General features: G+C 44.7%; 1 protein-coding gene across 2 annotated transcripts; it reads right to left on the bottom strand.

Moving 5' to 3' along the window:
- Positions 1-246: 246 nt before the first annotated feature.
- FRS3 (fibroblast growth factor receptor substrate 3) lies at positions 247-23732 on the bottom strand. Of its 2 annotated transcripts, XM_081195846.1 has the most exons (8): positions 23550-23732; positions 19056-19149; positions 16288-16424; positions 15817-15905; positions 14461-14647; positions 10422-10583; positions 9040-9197; positions 247-7248 (listed from the first exon to the last, which is right to left on the bottom strand). In XM_081195846.1, exons 4-8 carry the CDS (start codon positions 15880-15882, stop codon positions 6307-6309), a joined length of 1515 nt encoding a protein of 504 aa, XP_081051972.1. In that variant the 5' UTR covers positions 15883-15905; positions 16288-16424; positions 19056-19149; positions 23550-23732; the 3' UTR covers positions 247-6306. The 2 variants fall into 2 exon arrangements, with proteins under 2 accessions (XP_081051972.1, XP_081051973.1); XM_081195847.1 differs by lacking the exon at positions 19056-19149.
- Between the last annotated feature and the right edge of the window lie 617 nt (positions 23733-24349).

Raw genomic sequence — 24349 nt, 5'->3', positions numbered from 1 at the left:
ACTGGAAGGAATTTTTTAATTTTTTATTTTGTTTCGACTACGGCAGACCAACATGGCTACCTACCTGTAACTAGAACTATAAGTTCTGAGAGTTTTCACGTGATATCATACCCAGAGTAAGGATGGAGATTATGTAGAAGTTCTGTGGAAAGTCGGGGATTGCAGATAAAGAAGGGAGATTTTGTCACAGCCAAAATAATCTTGACTCATGATTTGTTCACAAATCAAAACAAGCCACGCCTTCCAAAAGATAGTAATCAGATTTCATTTATTTTGGATACATTCGTAGTGCACATTAAAATAAGACACGAGCGCTCCTCAATCACATGGCACTGCTAATGCTATTTGCTTTGAAGGATACGATCGGATGAGATACAAAGAGAAAATGAACGGAGGATACACAGCAGGAACCAGTGAAGAAAGAAACCACAGAGCAGCTTTTGTGGCCAGAGCAGCTGGGCATCCCCAAGTGCCTTTGCTTTCCTGCCACATCAGATAGTCAGCAAAGACATCAGTACTAGTTAACTATGAAGAAAACTGCACAGGGTAAAAGCTTGAGATCTGCCTAGCTAAAGCTGGGCTTTTCAAAGTGAATCACTTGCAGAGGAAAGGGTATTCCCTTTACATAACCAGATTCCTCCCCAATCTATCCCCTCACTCATCCTAGTCACTGGCTTGCATATGCCAATCTGGTAACTTCCTTAGCTAATGGTTTAGATTTTTTCTCCTAAAGTAGCTGTAGGAATTTAGCATATTTTCACAGAAGTTCAGAGGTTAAAGTTCCTGAGAGGACATCGTGACGAGGTGGCCACAATCCCTAGGAAACAGAACACGTGTGCCTTTACTGCCTGCACATCAGCAAAAATACTAGCAGAGGCAGGTTGTCTTGCCACTAGAATGAGAGAAAATGGCACCTTGTGTCATTGGCACAGCTGTTAAAAAGACAGTGCCAATCTGCTTTTATGCAATCCAGCAATTAAAGAAAGGGTCAATGTTATGTACTGAGTTGAACGACTCCAGGTATATTTCAGTCAACAAGCCACGCGAAAATATAAGCAAAATAGTTGGGGGCAAATGTTAAGAAAAGTTATAAATGCAAATAAAGAATAGTCACCCTTCCTTCCACAAGGGACAAGATGACTCCCTAAGCAAGAGTACAGATACACTCATTTTGGAGCAATGGCAAGTATATTGGGAATTAAGAGGTATGTGGACAGCCCTTTCACACTGGCTGCAAAACTAAAGTCACAACCAACCAGACATAACATTTGACATACAAACTAACTTCAGTCATAACAATTCTTGCATGGCACTTATGTCACTCAAACCCTTTGTAAACACCAGTTAATCTTCATAATACCTCTATGAAGTGAGTAGGTACCACCATTACTCAGCTTCACAACTTGTAGTTCCTGCTCCTGCCTCATGAGAAATGATGTGGACATTGTAATGGTAAACAAACATACCCACTAAGGCTCCTCTTTTAAATGCTGATTTTTACTACCCAAGGGATTTGGGGATAAACATATTAAGATGTTCCAGAAGCTTAAAGGCTAAGAAAAGTTTTAAAAACAGCAAGCTGGGAGATCCCCTTAGGATACAGATTATTGTTTCCCTACTATGAGACAAAGTTGATGCAGACTATACAGACTAACATGGGGATGAGATCACAGAAGTCATAAAACCATAGGTAGTCTAAGGTTGCCATTTTACTTTCCCTCCCCGCTCATCCCACCCAACACAGGGAGACTCAGTGCATTTACCAGTTGTGTGGGAGGCAATAAATCATGACAGCTTTCTACATTGGCCATGCAAAGAAAAGCTATACTATGGGGAGGGAGATTGCCTAACACACTGTTGCTAAAAGCATGGGGTTTCTGCAGGGTGAGGGGAACGTGGCGATCCAAGTTAGGCCAGAACAGGACATTGCCTTGGTAGTTGACCAAAGCACTGTGTTGAACTTAATTGTCTTTCTCATAGCACCAGATAGAGCTTTAAAAGCAGGTAGATATCCACTTGGGATGCTGAGCACCTTATATCGAGAGATGGGGCAGCACAGCAGCTGGTTTACAAAAGAAAAAAAGGCCTTTTTCTTCCATTTGCTTTATTAATTAAGGCTAGCATGGCACATGTAACAAATGAGAGAAAATAAGCTCCACTTGCACCCTTAAGCCACATTTTGTCAATGGTTGTTTAAAAGCAAGGCAAGTATGTGCAAATCAAAAGGTCAAAGACAACCCACTGCATGAAAACCAACACAAAATGATTAGGAAACAAAGAAAACATTTTCTTGTCATAAGCTGGACTTGATGAGGCCTACTACTAGAACCAAATGTATCTGGTTTCATGCTGTGGAAGTTGATCAAGGGCTGAACTGAAGCACCTTGGACTTTCATTTTCCTTATTTATATTAAATAGATTATCCATGAGTTTTCATTAAAAGCTCCGGGCTTATGAGGAAGAGTAGAAAGGTCCCACATGTGGCTGGGAAAATTACAATGATTTAAGATCCATTTTTATAATATCAATATTTATAAGATCAATTTTAGACTCTCTTTAGAATTATCATCCTTCCCCCACCCCAGCCTCTTTTTTCGTGATGGAGGAAAGTCTGTCCCAAATAGGTCTGCAGCAGGCAGCTACCCCAGATGTGTAGCTTTCTCCATCACTCATCTCTATAGTAGGGGAAGCTGCACCTGTTGAATTTGTGCCCATCATGGACCTTTTGTCAAGGGAGAAAGTGGCACCCCAGCACTTCTGGTCAAAAAGATTGGAAGAGCACCACGTTCCATTGGGTCAGTGTGGCTGTGCAAAGAGTCTTGTAGATCTACTAAAAAATTAACAGGCAGACTACAGGAAGAGTTGATGACAAAGGGACATACACTTCCAAAAGACAACACTAGGTGGCAGCCCTCTGCTTGTTTCACTGCAACTGATTCAGTCTGTCTCTATAGGGCAATCAATACTAAAAGTTACACCTGCTTTAATGATGCTGGAGGTAATCAGATTCCCCTACAACTTTATTTAAAAACAAAAAAAACCTGGTACAAAATAAGGTAAGAAGAAAGACTATTGAAAGGGCATGCAGAGCATGTACCTAGTCTTCCCCCAACAACAAAACTCACAGATCTCACTTTGGTTGTTTGTTCACTTTCTCATACTATATTCAATAGTGAAACGGTACAAAATGAGGTAAGAAGAAAGGCTACTGATGGCCCTTTGCCTGAAAAACAAACTTTGCACTGAAACATTTTAGGAAAAAAAGAAAACTTATTTGCAACTATTCTTCATGCTGTTTTACTCTTGTCACCAAAAAGAAATCTCGGTTCGGGCTCTAAAATTTAGCACATCCATCTCTACGTTCCATTGATATCTTTAAGATAAATCCAAACACCTTCTTGACTAGACTGTCCACCTTAACTGTGGGATCCCTTTCCCCCTACACCTGTGGCTCTTAAACTGTGGTCCGCGAGACTGCAATGGATGCAACAAGGGGGAAATCCTGAAGATTTGACATCGCCACTGTGGTCATCTGCCCTGCTGAAGCCATGTGGAGCAGCCGCCCCATGCAAGCCTTCCACAGTGACCTCTCACGTGGCAGCTGCGATATTACAATCAGTCTCGAATCCCAGTACACTGACTGACAAACATCTTCTGTATTCACACAGAAGTGGGAAAGACAAGATGTTCAAAAGGGAGTGAGCAGGGGAACAATAGCTTGTATGGCGCAAGAGGGTCCGTACGCAGGAGCAGCTTAAGACACGGCAAGGTGGCTTTCCCCTGCTGCATTTCAAGTTGCCTTTACACTTCCTGTACACATGAGAGCAGCGGCAGGAGTGCCATCACCCAATGCATGGTGCTTGATTTGTTTTTCCCCATATCTGCAACACCTCTGGACTCCTATTCCAGGAAACAGTCATCTGCACACGTCCTGTCTTCTGTGCATGCGCAACGGCTGTCTGAACTGTGCACATCTCAGCTTAAACCAAATTGGGTGGAAGCTAGTTTGAGGAGAAGCACATCAAAGAGAGGCATTTCTTGGGAAAACACAGGATGCATGTGCAATGTGGCTAATGCCACATGGAGTGCACTGGAGCCAGAGGAAACAGTAGTGTGTGCACAGGCCTAAATTTATAAGCTTTTCACACAGCCTCCCACATGGAAGCTGTAGGATATAAGAGCATGGGAAACAGCTGTGTACCATCAGACCACCGGTCTATCTGCCTCGGACTTGCCCGTATCGGCCCTCAAAACCTTTCTCAGCCCGACCTGAAGATGCCACAGACTGATGCTTTGCAAGGCATGAGCTCTACCACTGAGCTAAGGGCCCTTCCCTCTGAATATGATAAAAAAGAAACAACTCAGAATAGTGGTCTGCAATACAGTAGTTAAGCAAAAGTAGCCAAGAAGCAGCTTCCAGAAGCGCTAAAATACCTTCTTGTTTGGCTTACTGAACTTTCCCAGTGGCTTCAGACATACTGAGCTTTTCCAATGGCTTCAGGGGCACAAAGTCCATAAAGCTGCACAGCTTCTCAGGACTGTAAGGCGCTGCAGTTATCTCCGGAAAAGCCACCTCTGGGGGAAGAACTGCAGCAGCAAAGAGAAATGGCCACAATCACATTCCCTGCTGTAGGGTTATTTTTAGTCTAAACCAGCCCTGGCAGTCACAGTGAAACAAAGCCGTGCTTGTCAATAAAGTTATGCAAAAAGCTCTATTTAGACGCCGATTATCCACAAAAGGTGGGCTGGGATCCACCAAAGTATTCAAAGAAGCAGTGTGAGGGGGTCGGTAAGGCTGCTGAATTGAGAGATGGGCACAATCAGGTGAGGTGGAGGGAGAGAGGTTCCAAAGGACACTAGCAAAAGAGTGAGCTGCACCTAAATCCACATCCCTCCCTAGCACTACTATAAGAAGGTTGGCTTCTTGGGAAGTTTCTGCGGAGCTACTAGCAAGGCAGTGTTGAAAAGTTTGTTAGGGGCTTTGTTAGTAAAAGGTAAAGGGGACCCCTGACCATTAGGCCCAGTCGTGACTGACTCTGGGGTTGTGGCGCTCATCTCGCTTTATTGGCCAAGGAAGCCAGCGTACAACTTCTGGGTCATGTGGCCAGCATGACTAAGCCGCTTCCGGTGAACCAGAGCAGCACACGGAAACGCCGTTTACCTTCCCACCGGAGCGGTGCCTATTTATCTACTTGCACTTTGATGTGCTTTCAAACTGCTAGGTTGGCAGGAGCAGGGACCGAGCAACGGGAGCTCACCCCGTCGCGGGGATTCAAACAGCTGACCTTCTGATCGGCAAGTCCTAGGCTCAGTGGTTTAACCCACAATGCCACCCGCATCCCGGGGCTTTGTTAGGGGTTGGCAATTTACAGTCCCATGGCTCTTTTTTGCTGCAATGGTGGAGAGATGTGCATTACACCCAATAAGAAGAAAGGAACTTGAGCTACGAGAACAGATTTGTCGGCATGTGGAGCCAACTTTGTAAGTACGTGGTGCTAGGACCATCCTTGCCTTCATTTCCAAACTTCTGCAAAGGAGCCGTGCTAGTCCGCTAGACTAAATCCCTTCCTTCCTTACTTACTGCCACTATTTGGCCTTCAATTGGCACGGGGGGGTGCGCGACCTCCCCCATCCCCACTCTCACAAAAGAGGAATGAACTACAAAGTCATTATACTCTATATTTACTTGGCACTTCAACTCTTGACATACATAAATTAAATAAATAAATAAATAAATAAATAAATAAAGGGAGACCCCACCTCCCAGAAAAATAAATAAATGAATAAATAAAATTAACATGGATTTAAAAAATAAATATATTTCTGCATTCCTTCAAAAATAAAAAGGTATAAACTTTCTAGCCCTCATGCCCTACCTGTACTGTTTTTGGAGGTGTTTCTTCCTCCACAAATATTCCTTTGCTTTACATAAAAACCCCACATTCTGTCAGCAGGATCTTCAAGAGGATCCAATGAAAACGGGAAGGCTTTCCAAATATGATTCCTATATAAAGGGGCAGGGGAGGGGAGAACAAGTAGCATTGATCACTAATGCTCCCCCCTCCCTGCTATCAAACAAGTCAAGTTTTCAAACACTTGGCAAGACTTCAAGAACTACACGGCAGGAGAAATGGGGGGTCTGGGAAGAGGCACAAATAGGCTACATTTCTCAAGTTAGCTTGATGGAGCCATCCCAGTGAGTCGCACTGGGAAACAGGAGGAGCAATGGGAAGATGGCAATGATGCTATGATTAGTTGAAGAGCCGATGTGAAGCCACAATGCGGTGTTCAGGGCGGCTGTTCCTCCTAGAGAGGCAGGTCAGTGCTGTTATGCCGCGTTTTCCTGGAAGTCCCGTCGTCCCGAGGCAGCGCCCTCTGCAGGCTGGACATGGCTGCTGTCTTTTTGAGGTCAATGACCGCATAGGAATCCGTCCTGCGGGCTGGGTGGGCGGCAGAACGTGAGGCACAGGGGACCGGGGTGCTCCGGCACCCTTTGTGGGGGTCGTCCTCCAGTTCCACCTGGATGTAGTTGAGCTGCCTCGTCTGCTCTGAGCAGGGCCGGCGGAAGTCGAAATTGAAGACGTTGGGCGTGCAGCTGCGGCGCCGTTGCAAGCAGCCCCCCCTGCGCAGGCCCCCCTGCAGCACAGCGCTTTCCGAGTTCATGTAGTTTTGCAAAGGGTCGTCTTCCTCGAGTTCTGGGTAACCGTTAGGGGAAGGTGTCATTGCGTCGCCAGAGTCCTCCTCCTCCTCCTGGTCCTGCCTTAGTGGCTGGCACTCCCACACGGGCGGCAGCGAAGGCAGGTTCTCGTAGTGCAGCAGGGTGGCCCGGCGGTGAGAGCAGCCGGGGGGGTTCAGATCCTCACGGGCAATTTTCAAGCGCCTGGTGCCCCGGCGAAGCAAGGCACCTCGGGACGGCAGGAGACCGTTGATGTTCTCGTACACGTACTTGGGGGTGAGGCATTCGTCTTTGCACTCGTTGTTGTTGTTGTTGGGGCTGCACATATGCCCTGCGCACTCCCAGTGGGGCCGGCAGAAGCCGTCGCATTTCATCATGTGCCTGTACCCAGGGGCAGGACCCAACATGAACTTCACCTCCCCTGGCTGTAAGTAAACCTGGGGGTTCCGGTCCTCTAGCGAGCAGCTATGGCTGGGATGGGAAACAGGAGGGTGGACTTCAGGCAAGGAGTGCATGTAGTGGCGGCCCCTCATCTCCTCCTCACCGCTGGTTGTGTTCACATAGGTGTGGGACTGCAAGGAGAGAAGATGGATGAGGAGGTGGCAAAGAGGAGAACAACAGCTGCCAGCAAACCTATACATGGGGGTATACTGAAGGACCAAGGTGTCACCTGGAGGTGTTGACATGGCTGGAGGAGAGTCTGCTTTCAGAAGAGGAGGGGCTTGCAGTAATGGGTCTGAGAGGCAAAGTAAGCATAAAGCAGAGACGGGGAAATTGTAGCCTCTAGATCAGTGGTTCTCAACCTGTGGGACCCCAGATGTTGTTGGACTACAACTCCCATCATCCCTGAGCTGTGGCCTTGCTAGCTAGGGGTGATGGGGGTTGTAGTTCAACAACATCTGGGGACTCACAGGTTGAGAAAGGCTGCTCTAGATGATGTTGGCTCCAATTCCCATCAGTCCCAGCCCGCCTGGTCAATTGTTGTAGTCCAACCGCATCTGCAGGGGCACAGGTTCCCTATCTCTGCCATTAGGTGGCATGAGACCTCCCTGAAGCAACTTACCACGTACTAAGCTTAAAATAACTACCTTCAAAAGTGAAGGTAAACTTGATAATAAAGTTGCAATCCTAAATACACTTGTTAGGGAATTAGCCCTATTAAACACAGCGAGACTTACCATATTTTTCGCCCTATAAGACGCACTTTTTCCCCTCCAAAAATGGAGGGGAAATGTGTGTAAGTCCTATGGGGCGAATGCAGGCTTTTGCTGAAGCTTGGAGAGTGAGAGGGGTCGGTGCACACCGACCCCTCTCTCTCTCCAGGCTTCAGGAAGTTATCCATAAGCCTGGGGAGCCCGTGGGAGTTCCCGCAGGGCTCCCTAGGCTGCGGATAGCAGCCTCCTGCACAGAGTGCGGGGGGCGCTGAAGCAGAGCGCCCCGCGCTTCGGGCAGATCTCCTGCGGGAGTTCCCGTGGCTGGGGGGGGGGAATAATTTTTTTTTCTTTATTCCCCCCCCCCAAAAAAAAACTAGGAGCGTCCTATGGGCCGGTGTGTCCTATAGGGCGAAAAATACAGTACTTCTGAATAAATATGCCTAGGATCGTACTAGCTTATACATAAATGACTACAAGGTTTAGATTTAGTTCCCACAAAGCAGAAAGGCTTGTTCATTTTCGTTTTCATCACACAGCTCAACTCATCAAAATTCTCATTATTATTTTTAAAATCCTTGATTTAACTTATGTTTTTCTTTGTATTTTCATTCACCTTGCACTGTTCATTGTGAACACAGAATTCATGAATTCACAATTAACAAATGAATCCAGGTAGGACTCATGTATCTTATCATGAAATAGTCAGGCAGGGAGGCAGAAAAAATACAGCCGGTTACAGTATAAAGATAAATCACTCTGGTTAAAAGGAACCAAAGTTTGATGCCTGTGATACAAGTACAGTGTCTCCTTTTGCAACCTTCTATATCTTCATAACAGCCATGTGATATAGCTAAGGCTGAGAATAGATGACTGGCTCAAGGCAGGTAGTAAGCAAAAACAATGATATGTTTAGTGCACTTAAAATGTGAGACTGCACATGTTCAGAGTATTTTCTTTTTGTTTATCAAGCTTGGCAAAAAAAAATAACTGTTTGGGTGTTGCTGAGAGCTGAGAAACTCCACAAGTATTTTTATAGTCTGCGAAAGCTTTTGCCGTAATAAATGCATTAGTCTTTAAAATACCACATGACTTATTTTGAGCTACCTTATTCCTTGCATTCCTTTTGCGGGGGCAGGTGGGCCCTATTTTCGGAATTGCACCAGGGCCTCCAACCACCTTAATTTGGCCTTGACCATAAGGAGAACTTACGTGCTCATCTGGGACAATGAGGGCATGTGTGGAGTCCTCGCCAACTGAGGAATGCCTTAGGCTGCTCATGGAGGCATGTCTGGCGGCAGGGCAAGATGGGGCCTCCACAGGGAAGCTGTGGAATCCGTTGGGAAACCCTGGAACTGTATATCCAAGAGCTGGAGAAAGATGAGATCAGCCTTAGAGCATGAGCACATCTAGCAGAGCTTCCAAACTAGCCTTAGAAAATATCCTGTACACATTTGCAAAATAAAAACAAGCAAAAGGCTAGCAGAAGTAGATCGATCAGTGATGGTCTCCACTGTAAGGATATTGCTTATAAACCAAACCATATGGCTACCTGTGGCAAAACGTAGAGATGTAGAAATCCCTAAGCCAAATCCAAGCACAGAACAAAACTTTATTTCTCAACCCAATACAGACATCAAGAATCTAAAGATTCCAGGCATGCTTTCTACAGTAGCTTGGACGGATTCTGATGGAAATTACAGTGAAGTTCAAAACACGATCTGACAACTGCTGTTTTAAACAGTTGCCTTGGAAACAAGGGAGCACAAAACTTAAGACTTTACAGTAAGCATACCACACAGACGTATGGGCACAAGTGCTAGGGCTACACTGGAGAAGTAGACTGCAGAAACAGCTTGCCTGGTAGGGCAGAGTCGCAGAGCTAGCTTCCTGGCAGGTGTGTTATTGCTGCTTACCAAGAGGGAAAGGGGGAGGGGGAAGCATGTTGGCAAAATAATGAGAGCATTGGATTGGCTCCGCTAGTGCGCCTGCATGATGGCATACTCCTCACTGCCTCACCTTCCCAGTATATGGTAGCTAGCATTGCAGCAATGCCCACCAGAAGAGTAGTTTCTGGTATACAGTGGTACCTTGGGTTACATACGCTTCAGGTTACAGACTCTGCTAATCCAGAAATAGTGCTTCAGGTTAAGAACTTTGCTTCAGGATGAGAACAGAAATCGTGCTCCAGTGGCGTGGCGGCAGCAGGAGGCCCCATTAGCTAAAGTGGTGCTTCAGGTTAAGAACAGTTTCAGGTTAAGTATGGACCTCCGGAACGAATTGAGTACTTAACCCGAGGTACCACTGTACTGGCCTTCTGGCCTCAACTATAAGCTCTTTACAGTGGAAGGGCTGAGCTTCAACCCCAACACTGATCCTGCCAAATTCCCTGGGGGTTGTGCAAAAGGCAGGGACACTCTTGGGCCTTTCACAGGGCCTTACTTGAAGGCTTGAAAAGGCCAGTTCGGCCTCATACAAATATTCCACCTCCCTGCTCACTGGAACAAACTGTGGTTGATGCCATAAGGCTGGTATACAACTCTACACCCCCACTCCCCCCCCCCCCTGTCTGACAAATTGAGAGATGATCTTACTATTGGGTGTCTGGGGTGTCCGGGGCAGTTCCAGTTCAGCAGCATGACTGTTCCTTGTGATGACAACAGGCTCTTCCATCACATTGATGCTGTTACACTGCATCAGTTCCTGCAGCAAGTTGAAAATCTCCTCTGCTCTTGAGCACTTGAATGCAAAAATTCCTAGGCAAATATCAAGAGTGTTGGGGAAAAGAGGAAGATTTGTTTTAATGCCATGCAGTCTGGGTCTCTACACGGAAGATACTTACATAATGCAATGAAATTTACTGGCACGTATGCCAGTGCTAAGAGTTAGGCAGGGTTGGTGGGGGGGGGGGAACTGTTTTAATAGGAATGAATAAAAGAATCGTAGGAACCAAATGCATAGAGTCATCTGGATTGAACTGCAAATCAAAATCAAAACACCTGAGATTGAAAAGGCATCTTGTCTTAGAAGAGCCATTAGGGCATGCCATAGCATGGCTATTAAGTCAATATATTTACTTACTTAAATACATAACCCTATCCTTGGGCCTCAAGTTAGGCCCCCTACATATCTTACAGCATAAAAAAGCAATATAAAGAAGGAGAAGGAGAAGAAGAGTTTGGATTTGATATCCCGCTTTATCACTACTCTAAGGAGTCTCAAAGCGGCTAACAATCTCCTTTCCCTTCCTCCCCCATAACAAATACTCTGTGAGGTGAGTGAGGCTGAGAGACTTCAGAGAAGTGTGACTAACCCAAGGTCACCCAGCAGCTGCATGTGGAGGAGCAGAGACGTGAACCCGGTTCACCAGATTACGAGTCCACCGCTCTTAACCACTACACCATGCAGGCAGAACGTAGATCAGGATGTACTGGCAGATTTTGGGGTGATCTACAGTAGATCAAAAGAGGTTTCTAATTCCCAACCTAAATTAGGCAGCTGAAATGAAGAAAGAGAACCAGGATTTGACTTTTATGTTAAAAGGTGCTCAGTTTAGTTCTGGTGTGATAGCAGATCCTTACACTCAGAATGTGATCAGAGGCATGTTGTTCTAAATAATGTGTCTTTTGCTACCGGCTCTAGATGGGAGATCTTAGGGTTTTAGAAAAAAGCAAAGTAGATCTGACAAATTTGACATCAGCACACCCCTGATATAATGTACCTGTAAATCAATTAAAATCTTATTTATTTATGAATATATTTATATGTTGTCATCGCATAAATAATACAAAAGTTGTTTAGAATAGTGTCTCTATATAATAAAAACACATAAAAATTAATATCAAATACCATTGACTAATCCAAGAAAAGAAAACTAGCAACATTAAAATCAACCAAAGTCCTTTTAAAATAGTTATGATTCCACTGTACACTTGCCTAAAGAGTAAATTCAAGGCCAGGTAGGTAGTAGTGGAAAGCACAGTGGAGCTGCATCATCTACCTTACCTCCCTCCAGCCAAATTGCTGCTGCATATTGGGGGGGAGAGAAGGAGGCGCAAGGTGGCAATGAGGTTGGAGTGGTGCAAACAAGTCAGCAGGAGCACTGGATTTGCACCACACCCACCTTGCAGCCACTTTGCCCCTCCCCATTTTCATCCCAGCAGCGACTCAGCTGGAGGAAGGTTGGGTAAATGGCATGGCCCCTCTGTGTTGTCCATTACTGCAGACCAATGTCTTTGAGGAGAGAATTTCAGAGGCATTGAAAAAGCCCTGCTCCTTGTCACCAGTCTGATGTTTGCATGCTGAGGCCACCAGAGCACAGCCTTCTGAAAATATGCAAGCACACTATTTGCAAGAGGAAGAAAGAACACTTCATATGGGAGACAGGGCTGGCTTTTGTCGTTGAAGCTCCTTGAATGTTGTACATTTTTCTCTGCAGGCAGCTATTTACAGCCACAGAGACAGACAGAAAAAGGTGGGGAGGGGAGGTTATGGTCTGACCAGCTTGTTACACTATTCTGACCGTGAAGAATACATTGAACCTGTTTAAACACATTCCTCTGCCACAGAAAGCGAGAATTCTCTTCGCGATCAGAGCACAATCCAGAACTGTTGGTGGAAATGAGGCATTGTATTATAATGTTAGGGTGGTGGATGTCTTCAAAAAAAGTTTTAATGAAAAATTGAAATATATTTTTTCTCAACAATTCCATCCCTTCTCTTATCCACTCACCCTGCCCCTTTCTATATCCCAGTTAAAAAGAGGGAGACAAAAGGTGAGAAAGAGAGAACGAGTAAGGAAGTAGCAAAATAAGGCTTGTGCTGGGCACAGTAAGCTTGTAATAGCAGAGGTAAGGCATGAACAGCAAAACATGCCATTTTCCATCTCATTTGCCAGCTCAGTTTTGGAGTTATATCCTTTCCACCAGATCATTCAGTATGAGCTGAAATGGGTTCACGAATGGGAGGTACCCCCATTTTTATGGTATATCAAACTGCCAACACCTCCCCTTCCCCCATAAATATTTCTATCAATTGTCTGACTATACTGAGTTAACCAATCGGACATCGGCACGCACAAACACGCACAAAAAAACCATAGCAACCAGGACAAGAGCATGGCAACAACAGCTGCTATTCTGAAGGAAAATGTTCTCGGTTTTCCAAAAAACAAAACCCAAATAACTCCTACTCTGTTTCTGCCTTATTGTTCCCAGCATAAAGGCAAGGATCATTCAAAGAAAAGAAGAATTTATTGTTGTTGTTTTTGTTGTTTTAAAAAAACAAAACTTGAAGGGGAATAAAGAAAAGGGAAATGCAAATGAGTCCAAAAGCACACGCTTGTGTAGAGAAGTCCAAGGAAACAGCAGGGCCTACAGCCTGTGAAACCTGGCTTTCTAACTACAGTACTCTGAGCATTTTTTGTGATTTATCATTATGTATTGGGTAATTTGCTGGCACAAATTGCTGGCACAAAGCGAAGTTGGCACCTGAACAAACCATGGTTTGCAAGCTGGGAGAAAGCCAGAGTAACCACAGCATGATCCACCCCAGTCCACCATCATCCCTGCCCTTCCTCCACATAGCCCATAGTACCATATTGCACAGGGCCGTCTATACCCAGGGGTGCAAGGGGTGCAGGGCACCCCGGCGGCGAATTCTGGGGGGCGCCAGATGGCTGGCAGGTGCGCAGCTTCCCTCCCAAGCCTCTGTAGGAAACACTCTCCTTCCACAGCGGCATGGGAGAGGGTTGCGCGCCTGCCAACCAGATGGCAACCCCCGCACTATCCATGTATAGGACAACCTCATCTAACACACGGGAAAATATGGTAATTTGGGGGCGCTGGGCGGATCTTTGCACCCTGGCACCACATATACTAAAGATGGCCCTGATATAGCATGTGCATTAACACAAATCACAAATACAAGTCATGTTTCCTTAGTTAAAACAGAGGTTCAAACCATGGTTTCAATAGCACTTGCCAATCATGGCTACTCAGGGGAATTTGGTTTGGATTGGTCATGTATCTAAAGCATATCTTAAGAGACCCTTGCATGTGGTTCTCAAGGAATATCAAGGGATATTGCAGCAGGGGTTATGTACTCTGCTAGTGACCATTTTCCCTTCTAATTTCTATTACTACAAAAATATTGGCTGGGCGCCTATGGAGACTACAGATGGACCTTTGATATGACCCAGCAGGGCAGAATTGATCTTCTTATGATATGGTGTCAGCTTTCAATTATATTAAAACTTAACTGACTGTCTCACTATTATCCATTTAATAGTAAATTTAAAATTTAAAAATATCCAATTATCCGGCATATTTTTAAAGTGGTATAACTGCTATCAGAATGCCAGTAACTGAACAATCTTAGCGACCTCACAGTTTAGCAAAGCACAGATCCCAAAGTCCCGAGTCTCACTGCATCCACAAATGATCATAATAAACATCTAACCGAAGGTGGAACTGAAAATTAGCCCTGTATATTACAGGAGGAAAGAATGGTTTCTGCACAAGGATCAAATTTACAGCATGCCATGAGGAGAGAAATTCACTGTTATCCCAGCTGCCTAGCCTTCTGTAGCAAGAACATTTTGAAGCCACTGTCCCTGCTGAGAAATGCACATACCCTGTCCAGTCAGGCAGCGGCGCCCACTCTCAAAGGAGAAGAGGTTGGAGTCATAGCCATAGCGTCGCAAGCAGAGGTATGGCCACCGAACAGCATCACGTTTGTGTGTGTGCAAAACAAGCTCCCTCTGTGTCAACTCCATAATCCCCGAGCCCAGCTCGTTGCCCTCATCGTCAACATTTGTCACCTGCAGAAACACCAAAACCTGTTGTCAGGAGCTCCAGGCATTATGCCAAATAGCACCTTAGTGGGCAGAACAAATACCATATAAAACAACATTCAAGTGGGTTCTGTTTGCATAGCAAAACACAGTCCCAACAGTATCTCCTTGATACAATTACTTTGGCTCTTGTAGAATGGTGAATTTCTTTTGGGATGACTTTGCTGTCAGGGAAATATATCAGTCAGTTCAATATACCTGGAGGCTGCTAGCCCAGTCCACAACAAGATTTTAGGCACAAGAGTTGTCATTCTATACCCTAAGAGACTCCTGCCTCTGTTAATGGCTATACTTGTACTCAAGCTATATCCCTATTACAAGCTAACCCAAGACTTACTACCCAACACTGGCCTAATAACTAAAACTACTGAGTGGAATGAGCCATTAAAGTGACTGATCTCATAAGTAATTTCAAGAGCCAGAGTGAGGTTCAACTAAAATGTCACAAAACAGCGAGCAAGCTTTCAGATTCTTCATAACTCTTCATCAGGCTAGATATTAAGCCAAATGTGTGTTGGGGTGTATTTTTCTTACGGACCAAGATAGCTTTCCTTGCTTTTAGGACTTGCTTGTCAGAAGGTCGGCGGTTCAAATCCCCGTGATGGGGTGAGCTCCCCTTGCTCGGTCCCTGCTCCTGCCAACCTAGCAGTTCGAAAGCACATCAAAGTGCAAGTAGATAAATAGGTACCGCTCCGGCGGGAAGGTAAACAGCGTTTCCGTGAGCTGCTCTGGTTCACCAGAAGCGGCTTAGTCATGCTGGCCACATGACCCAGAAGCTGTATGCCAGCTCCCTTGGCCAATAAAGCGAGATGAGCGCCGCAACCCCAGAGTTGGCCACGACTGGACCTAATGGTCAGGGGTCCCTTTACCTTTTACCTTAAGAGGCAACTTAACTGGGAAGCTGAATGGTATGACCTCTGCACTACTATCAAATAAAACACACAAAGAACACGGAACCTTTCCAAACTCAAGGGGTAGCAATGCAAAACCACAGAAGGATTTCAACTGTCTCCTCTGTAGAAATGGCTGCTCTTAACTACTTTAATACCTTGACGGCATGAAGTTTTGTGTGCCTTAACTAACTTTGAATAATTCTAGTGGTAGAACACTTTGAATAGGATGAATAAGCATGTTACCTTAAACTTGGTGGGGTGGTGATCTGGCACACTGTCTCTGCATGGGCAGCTACAGCAACTCCCCATGATGTCAGCACACTGGGCAAATCCTAGAATGGAAGGAGAAAAAGATTTCCAGCCCTCCAAACACAGCTTGAAGAAAAGCAAAACACAAGCCACCTCCCCTCTGCCAAACCTTGGAAACATTTCAGAATTAATGTCACTCCATGTGAGCAGCATCACAGAGTGGCTGCAAGGGAATTTGTGTTTCGCAAGTGAGATTATTTTCAAATTGAGGAATGTTCATATTCCATCCACGCTAAGGAAAAGACCAAAACAATGGCACAACCATTTGGGGACAATTTAATTGCTTTCTATATTTAGAATCACTCCATGAGGATAGTACTGTCAAACCTTAGGGTAGGATTTCAGAGATGAAACATAAATGAGGAAATAAAGCTCTGGAATCTTAATGCCTTGCTTAATCCTTACCCAGCCATGGCCATTAGTAGCATTTAAGGGGAGGGGAGCAATTCCCACTTTCCCCCCACAGTCCTCTACTGGGTGTCATGGTAACCAGGATGTCAAGACGTTGCCTACAGCTTCAGAAGAACTGTGCCATCCTTCACCTGATACAGAGAACGGAATCAAGAGAAAGAGAAAGAATATTTAAAAGAATGCAGCATTCAGAATTTGCATTATTTGTTATCACAATTTTTTAAGGGTTGCCTATTATTTACTGTAAAGTAAAATTGTATCAGTAAGGTTTGTCATCAATTTTAAAAGTTTGTCTATCACAATACGATGGATAGCAATTCACCCTAAAATGAAAGCTTGGATTGGCAACAGTATCACTTTGACCTTTACTATGTTTTAGCCTTAATTCAGTTTCTCACTATGAACCTTTGCATAAAAGCAAGAAAAGAAATTGCCTTTGGAAAATGACCCAGGAATCCAGAGTGAAATGATGTTGTGCTCCATTTTGTTCTATCAGGCAGGGTTTGTTCATAGGTTCAGATGCCATTTAGGAGCAGACACCCTGTTCTCTGTACAAGTGCATTCAAGGCATCACTTGGCTTCTAATAGTTACAGACAAAGCAATTCAATGAGGGCAGGTGGGGGAGAGTCTGTGTAGTTTTACTGGTCTCACACCAGTCAGGGTAGAAGCTGGGTGGTGGGGAGAGGCTGGTTGGAGGAGAGAGAAATATATATGCCAATGCCAGGGCTGGCATTCTTCCCCACCTCTGCATCCTCAGGGGTAGAAGGGTTTTGGATCCGTCAGCATCCTTTGATCCCCCCCCCCAAAGAAAAAACCATTCATGCCTTCTCCACTGTCAGTAAAAGGCAATGGCAGTGGTCCTTTTTGTGAAGGCTGGAAGGGAATTTCCAAGGGCAGACCTCTCTCTGGCCACAGATAGGACTATCCACAAAAACCTACGGCTCTTGGGTTCCCTTCCAGTGACTAAACCTTTGTGCCCTAAGGGTCTATTTTAATTTTAACTGTCTGGGTTATGACTGGGGGTTTGGGCGAAAAGCTAATGGTATTTCTCACATGCATTTTTATTTGGATAGCATTCTCAACATAGTTGAGTACAACGATTTACAGCATAATGTCGTTGTTTCAGAACAGCTCGGTTTTTTTGCAATTAGTATTTCTCTTCCTCTTCTGACAAATCAGTGTTTTGAATAAAACTACTATTGGACCATATCTGACTGATTAAAGGAGATCTAACTTTAATTTAGAGACTATAAGTAATATAAAATACATTTTTCTTGTATCCATTTGGACACGGATATTTGATAAAAGTGAAATTTTCAATTGCTACTTTAAAATGCACTCAACCCTGAAAACATGAGTGCCTCATATTTAGGCAATTTAGAATGTAACCCTATACTCACTGACATGGGAGTAAGCCCCACTGAAATCAATGGACATATACAGAATTGTGCTAATAGATCTTAAGTTGTGGCTTCCTTCATTTACATGCCTCAGGCAGCCAAGCTGCAGCTGAACACCTTCCATAGAGGTTGGCCCACACCCATATATCAAGTACCGTATTTTTTGCTCTATAAGACTCACTTTTTCCCTCCTAAAAAGTAGGGGGGGTGTGTGCGTCTTATGGCGCGAATGCAGGCTACACAGCTATCCCAGAAGCCAGAACAGCAAGAGGGATTGCTGCTTTCACTGAGCAGCGATCCTTCTTGCTGTTCTGGCTTCTGAGATTCAGATTTCCCCCCCCCCCTTGTTTTCCTCCTCCAAAAACTAGGTGCGTCTTGTGGTCTGGTGCATCTTATAGAGCGAAAAATACAGTAGTTATTGCAGAAGTAATCCCCACGACAGGGTGATCTCCTGTTGTTCTGTCCCAGCTCCTGCCAACCTAGCAGTTTGAAAGCATATCAAAGTGCAAGTAGATAAATAGGTACCACACATAATTTTGGCCCAGTATTTGTATAAAATAAGTTAGTAGCTGGTCTAAAGCTCAGATAACACATACTTTTGAATAACCTTAGCACAAAGCAGTGGTTTTTCAAACATGTTTTGAGGGACAACAGAGGTTCCTAAGAAGTGTATCAGGAGTTCTTGCAATGGAAAAGACCAGTAGTGACAGAAAAACTTCCTTCCCATTACTACTGATTTCCCCTTATAATGTGCTGCCCCAAGGAAATGCTGGGTGTCTTTAAGGGCACACGCACAGTTCATGGGGCAACCTTGAGGTCTAATAGTCTTCTCCAGTATCCCTTATGAAATGAGTTTGTCCCTCTCACAAAGCTTCCCAAAATCCTGTGCAGGTGTTCCTTGGCAGAGAAGTTGATGTGGGAAGCATTTCAACCAGGCAGAAAGTTTGAAAGCCATAAGCCAATTAGAACTGAGAAGTAAGAAATACACACAGACTAGTGTGGAATATGGTGGGTAATTTTTAATAAACGAGCAATGGGATTTCAGCATGGCAAATTAGTAAAAGTGAGAAAATGTAGACAAGCCAACTTAGTCATTCAAGAAATTACAACACACCTGAGGTCTAAAGAGGATCGTAAGATCATTTTTATCAAACAGAGTTTTAGAATTTCCTAATGCTCTGGATTCCAGAAATTCCTTGAGTGATTTGCTCCACTTCCTGGCCATGAATGAAAACTCCTTCTGCTCTCAGTAAAATGATTGATTAAAAAAAATTAAGATGAGAAGCAAACTAAAAAGCCTCTAGTGTCTTAGTTTATCATCAGGAATAGTGCCTGCCTTTTCCCATCCTCTGGAAGCTCACCTGTCTTCCATGTTTTTGTTGGCTGTTTTTCCTGCTGCCTCCGGCTTGGCTGTAAATTATATTTCCTTTGCACAGGCATGAAGTGCCAAACATTCTGTAACCAATTAATATACAACAAACATCACTACTGTATCTTACAGAGAAGTTCTTCAGGTTATACCCTGAACATGACTCAGAATATTTTCACAGTGGCATCATGTACAAAGCGCACCAGTCTCAACCTAGCATGTAAGGAGGAAAAGTAGGGTTGCAACACGCTAATGAATTTCAAGTGAAACATTATCAACTCTTTTGAAAAAAATTAGCCGATTCATCGCTAAAAACATCAAGGGATGTGGCATCGCAACTGAAAGCTGATAAAAGGTATCAAAATGTTACTTTTTATTTAAACCTCTAAGTTGCTTCCACACAAAATATTTACAGGTGATTGCTACTTTAAAATTGTTCTGCTGGCAGCTATTTCCCACGGGATCAGCACAGGAAAGAGTTACCATTGCATCGTAACAGAGCTCAACCTATGCAACAGGAAGTGCCTTCAAAATGATACACCTCCCATTTCTCTGTCATCATGTTAATTATATATGGTAACTTGCCTCAGACATAAAGCCTGCTGTAAAATTATCTTAACGCAACAACATACCAAGCATATCAAGTAGGTTTTAAGTGGGAATTAAAATGAAATTTAAAGTATAACAGGCTTTCACAATGTGTGTGTGTGTGTATACAGCCAGGATCAAAATGAAAAGCTGGTCTTAACCTAAAGAACATTAATGATCTACCAGTCCTAGAGAATGTAAATCTGTAATGCATATTCCTATAAAAAGTAAATCAAGTTTCTAATATAGAGCAGGATACCTGAAGGCAAAGAACGTACAGGAAACAAAACAGACAGTGATCCGCACTAAGCACTCAGGTGTGTAAATGCTGGGAAATCTATATACAGTGGAACCTCGGTTTTCGAATGTAATCCATTCCAGAAGACCGACTTCTGAAATGTTCGAAAACCGAGGAATAAAGAGCTGTTGGCAAAGTGATTGGGGACAAAATGAGAAACGTGCCTCAGAAGCCATTCAACTGGCGTGCTTGAAAATGGAAGCATTCACTTCTGGGTTTTCGGCGTTCAGCTTCCGAAACATTCAGAAGCCAAGCTATTCGAAAACCGAGGTTCCACTGTATTTCAAAGTTCCCAATTTATATTTAGGATTAAAAAGCTGTCAACTGCCCAGTGGAGTGATGAGAGCGAACCTGGCAACAACACAAGCAGGTCTCATCAGTCAAAGTAGTAGTATATTCAAACATAAATTTGTATTACAGAACTTGTACGCATCAGTTATGTGTCTAGCACCCAACAAAGTTCCTTTCTCATTTTAAGACAGTTAAAAACTGTCTTCAAACACTTCAGTCTTGTAGATAATTAACATTTGTTTCCTGCAAACAATTTCCTTATTTCCTTCCCGGCGTTAACCATGGTTCCATGCTACAATGCACTAACAAAAACCAAGTTTCCTTAGCCATGGTTTGCAAGATGGGAGGAGCCATCCCACTCTCAAAATGCTCCCCAGGAACATCGGGGGGGGGGAAACACTTCCCATTCCCCTCAGTGGGAGAAGAATTTCTTTTTTGACAGACAATCTGTCCTGAATATATAAATGAGTCCTTTCCACAAAACAAATGATGTAAAATACATCTTAAAGTCAGTTGATCTATGGTAGTGAAATTAAGTGTTTTATTTGCTACCTATTTCAATTTCATGTTCCTGAATACATCTTTCAATATTCACCTGAAGATCAAACCTATCCATTCTGAAGGAAATCAGCCCTGAGTGCTCACTGGAAGGACAGATCGTGAAGCTGAGGCTCCAATACTTTGGCCACCTCATGAGAAGAGAAGACTCCCTGGAAAAGACCCTGATGTTGGGAAAGATCACAAGGAGCACAAGGAGAAGGGGACGACAGAGGACAAGATGGTTGGACAGTGTTCTCGAAGCTACCAGCATGAGTTTGACCAAACTGCGGGAGGCAGTGGAAGACAGGAGTGCCTGGCGTGCTCTGGTCCATGGGGTCACGAAGAGTCGGACACGACTAAACGACTAAACAACAACAACCCTGCGACAACTGCTCCCTCTATCAACTGAAGATCCCAGCAGCCTGTACACAAACAAATACTGATGTCAAGACATCACATTTGCTTTTGACACCTGAATAGCTAACTGAACCACCTTTTCTTGTTTCACTGGTTGTATTTGCAAAAAGTGAAAGCAGATAGAGTTCACTAGCACTGAACTAATGTTAATTTCAAATAATTATATGGCTCTCAAGCAGACCACAAGCGAAGGATATACTCAGGGTTCTTGCATATTCTCTGGGTTTGTAAGATTACAGAATTGGTTATCTAACATCTAAATACCGGTATCTAAAGGGCTGTCACATGGAATATGAAGCAAGCTTGTTTTCTCCTGTTCTGGAGGGTAGGATCCAAACCAATGGATTCAAGTTACAAGAAAGGAGATTCTGACTAAACATCAGGAAGAACTTTCTGATGGTAAGAGCTGTCTGACAGTGGAACTGAGTCTCTCGGAAGGTGGTGGGCTCTCCTTCTTTGGACATTTTTAAAAAGCTGGATGGTCATCTGTTGCGGATGCTTTAGTTGAGATTCCTGCATTGCAGGAGGTTGGACAAGATAACCCTCAGGGTCCCTCCCAACATTACAATTTGATGATTTAATGGTTAGCTACTGCAAAAATTGGAGTTGAGAATCACAGCAGTCAGTGGCTTTGTGTAAAACCCTCATGGCTCCAAGGGAAATTTGGAAACTATGTTGGTTGTATCTATTGGACACTAAGGGCAGCTTTACATGTACAGTTTCAATGTTTCAATTTGCACATGTTATAAATCAGAACTGCATTCCCATTAAAGCCATGGCTGAAAGATACACAACTCTAATTTTTAAAACCACTTCACAGAGAACTCCAATTGGTTCCAAGTCAATGGTTTTCAGCAATGTACAAGTGGCTTATTTTTTATACCATTCAAATCTAGTTTTGCCCATTAAAATAATAATATGTGAAGTTTCTACTGATCAGAATAACAGAGTTTCTGGGCCCTGGACAACTCTCTGGATACTTCACCTGCACCCCAATTCTACTGCCGCCCAGTCTTGGTTCCCCTCCCTTCCTGCTTTATGCCACCAGAACCCTTGACAAAAAAATAGAAATCATTTGAAAGACTGACCCCTGAGATCTGACTAATTTGCATAAATTATTCTGAGCCTAGGATATGACTGCCAGTCATATTTATTGCTTTTAGCCAATGGCCTTTGCACTACTTAGCATCTGTAATGCACTCATCACAGTTATCAAGGCAAGTTTCCCAAAAGTGCTGATATATTTAGAAATATAGATATAAATGGAAAATGGTACCACTTGTATCATTCCAATCCAAAACATGTCTGAAACTGCAATCCGATATAAACATACCTAGGAGTAAGTCCCATTGAATTCACTAAGAGTATGTAGCTATGCATAGGGTTGCACGGTGAGCCATACCTTGCTTGGAAACCCTTTTATTCTGTTCTGCTTCTTCAGAGCTCCTGAACCACCACAGGTTAGCTTTCCTTCCCACTATACATGGAGCAGCTGTATGCAAACTTTGTGATTTCTTAAAAGGACTTGCTTCTTGATAAACATTGAAAAATTAGCATGCTTAAATAGTTCCAAATCCTAGAGAGCAACTGCCAGTCAAGGAAAGCACTGCTAACCCAGCATCCAATGTCGGTCCTGACATCCACGATAAAGCATTTGTGAAAAAGGCAGCAATACACAAGAAATGAGTGAAAGGAAATATAAAAAGCCAAAGCAAGCCAAGGTGATTGACAAGGAAGAAAGATGCAGAACATCCAGCAGGGCTGGGAAAATGTACTCCTATGCAAAAAAGGGGGGGGGGCTCCAGCAACTGCCTTCACTGTTTAGTCCGGGAAAGCAGGAAAAACCCTCCAGACGCGTTCACACAACCAGGGACGCAGGGTGAGAGCAGCGTCACAGAGTTATAGGGTAGCACACCAACTACAGTGATTCATCACTTGCATGCGAGGGAACGAGGTGTTTGCTTGACTGTTATTTGCTTGGCAATAATAGTGCAATGGCTGAGAGGTGAAGAGCAACCATGAAAAAGGATGCAAACCCTGGGAGATAGATGGTGAAGGGAGGAGGGAGATTATTGGGGGGAGGCGACCCCTGAGAGGCAGGCTGCAGGTGAGCACACGAAAGGCGTGCGAGGTGCCCATGCATGGGGGGGGGAGGGGGCATGACTTGAAAAGGAGGGTAATAATAGTAATGGATCATGGGAATGAATACTGGGCTGTGGAGGAGATATGGCAGGTGCGGGGGGAGGCTTGCTGTCCTGGGGAGGGGAGGGGTGACCCGGGACCTGCGCGAGAGCCTGGCCTAGGGATTCCGCGCCGGCTGGCCGGGGGCAGAGAGGGGAGATTATTCCGTACCTGCGGCGTTGTCCAGGCGCGGAGGGAGCCGTCAGCAGCGGGGGGAGCAGAGTGGCCGCCGCCGCCGCCCCTTCTCCCCAAGTCCAGCTCCGGCCGGGGACGCTGGGAGCAGCGAGCGGGCGGACGCAGCCTAGAGCGTCACTCGCCGGCAGGAGGACCCGGGCCCAAGGCAAGCCGGGCAGGCGAGGGAAAGCGCCCACCAGCGTAGACTTTGTAAAAAGGGGGGGAAAGTAGAGTGATGATTTCATGGTCTAATGACGGGACTTCCTGGATGCTTTTGACGCCATTTCCCTCCCTTTCTTCCCCCCCTCCTGCGGGGCAAAGCGACAGCTGCCATTAAGAAAGCAAGGGGGGGAGGCCGGGGGGGTGGCGGATCCGCCTGTGACCCCCCCAAAAAAAAGGTTTCTAAAATCTATGTGGTTTTCTTTGTTAAAGCAACGCGTTTTTAAGCGTTAAAAATGGCCAACCCAAATGCAATATATAAGAGCTCCGTTAGCTGCAGATTTAGGGAACAGTGTCTGAGAACTAATGGCTAGCGACCACCCTGCCGGGTAGCCCACTGCTGGGATTGTAAACTGGAGGCGCAGATGAGGCTGAAAGGGGATTGTCAACAAAAGCTGCAATGTCGCCCAACGTCCAACCCTACGATTCTCCATATTCTGTGTTATGATTCCCACATGGAAAGGAGGCGGAGGAGGAGGAGCAATCTTGTGTGCTTGGAACACCTAGCCCACCTTGGCCGCTCGGTCCGTAGTCCTGGCAGGGGCTGGGAAGCTGATCTCGGCCACAGTGCCAGGGAG

This window comes from Podarcis bocagei (assembly GCF_964188305.1).
Source record: "Podarcis bocagei genome assembly, chromosome: 5".
NCBI classification, from domain to species: domain Eukaryota; kingdom Metazoa; phylum Chordata; class Lepidosauria; order Squamata; family Lacertidae; genus Podarcis; species Podarcis bocagei.
The sequence above is the reverse complement of the archived record's forward strand: the minus strand, read 5'-3'. Positions and strand labels throughout refer to the sequence as shown.

Excerpts from the sequence above, each read along its gene's own strand:
- FRS3 (XM_081195846.1), bottom strand. The coding sequence starts at position 15,882 with ATGGGGAGTTGCTGTAGCTGCCCATGCAGAGACAGTGTGCCAGATCAC. Across the intron at positions 10,584-14,460 it reads CCGCTGCCTGACTGGACAGG|GAATTTTTGCATTCAAGTGC; the intron begins GTATGTGCATTT and ends ATATTTGCCTAG. Across the intron at positions 7,249-9,039 it reads TCATTGTCCCAGATGAGCAC|TCCCACACCTATGTGAACAC; the intron begins GTAAGTTCTCCT and ends CTCTCCTTGCAG.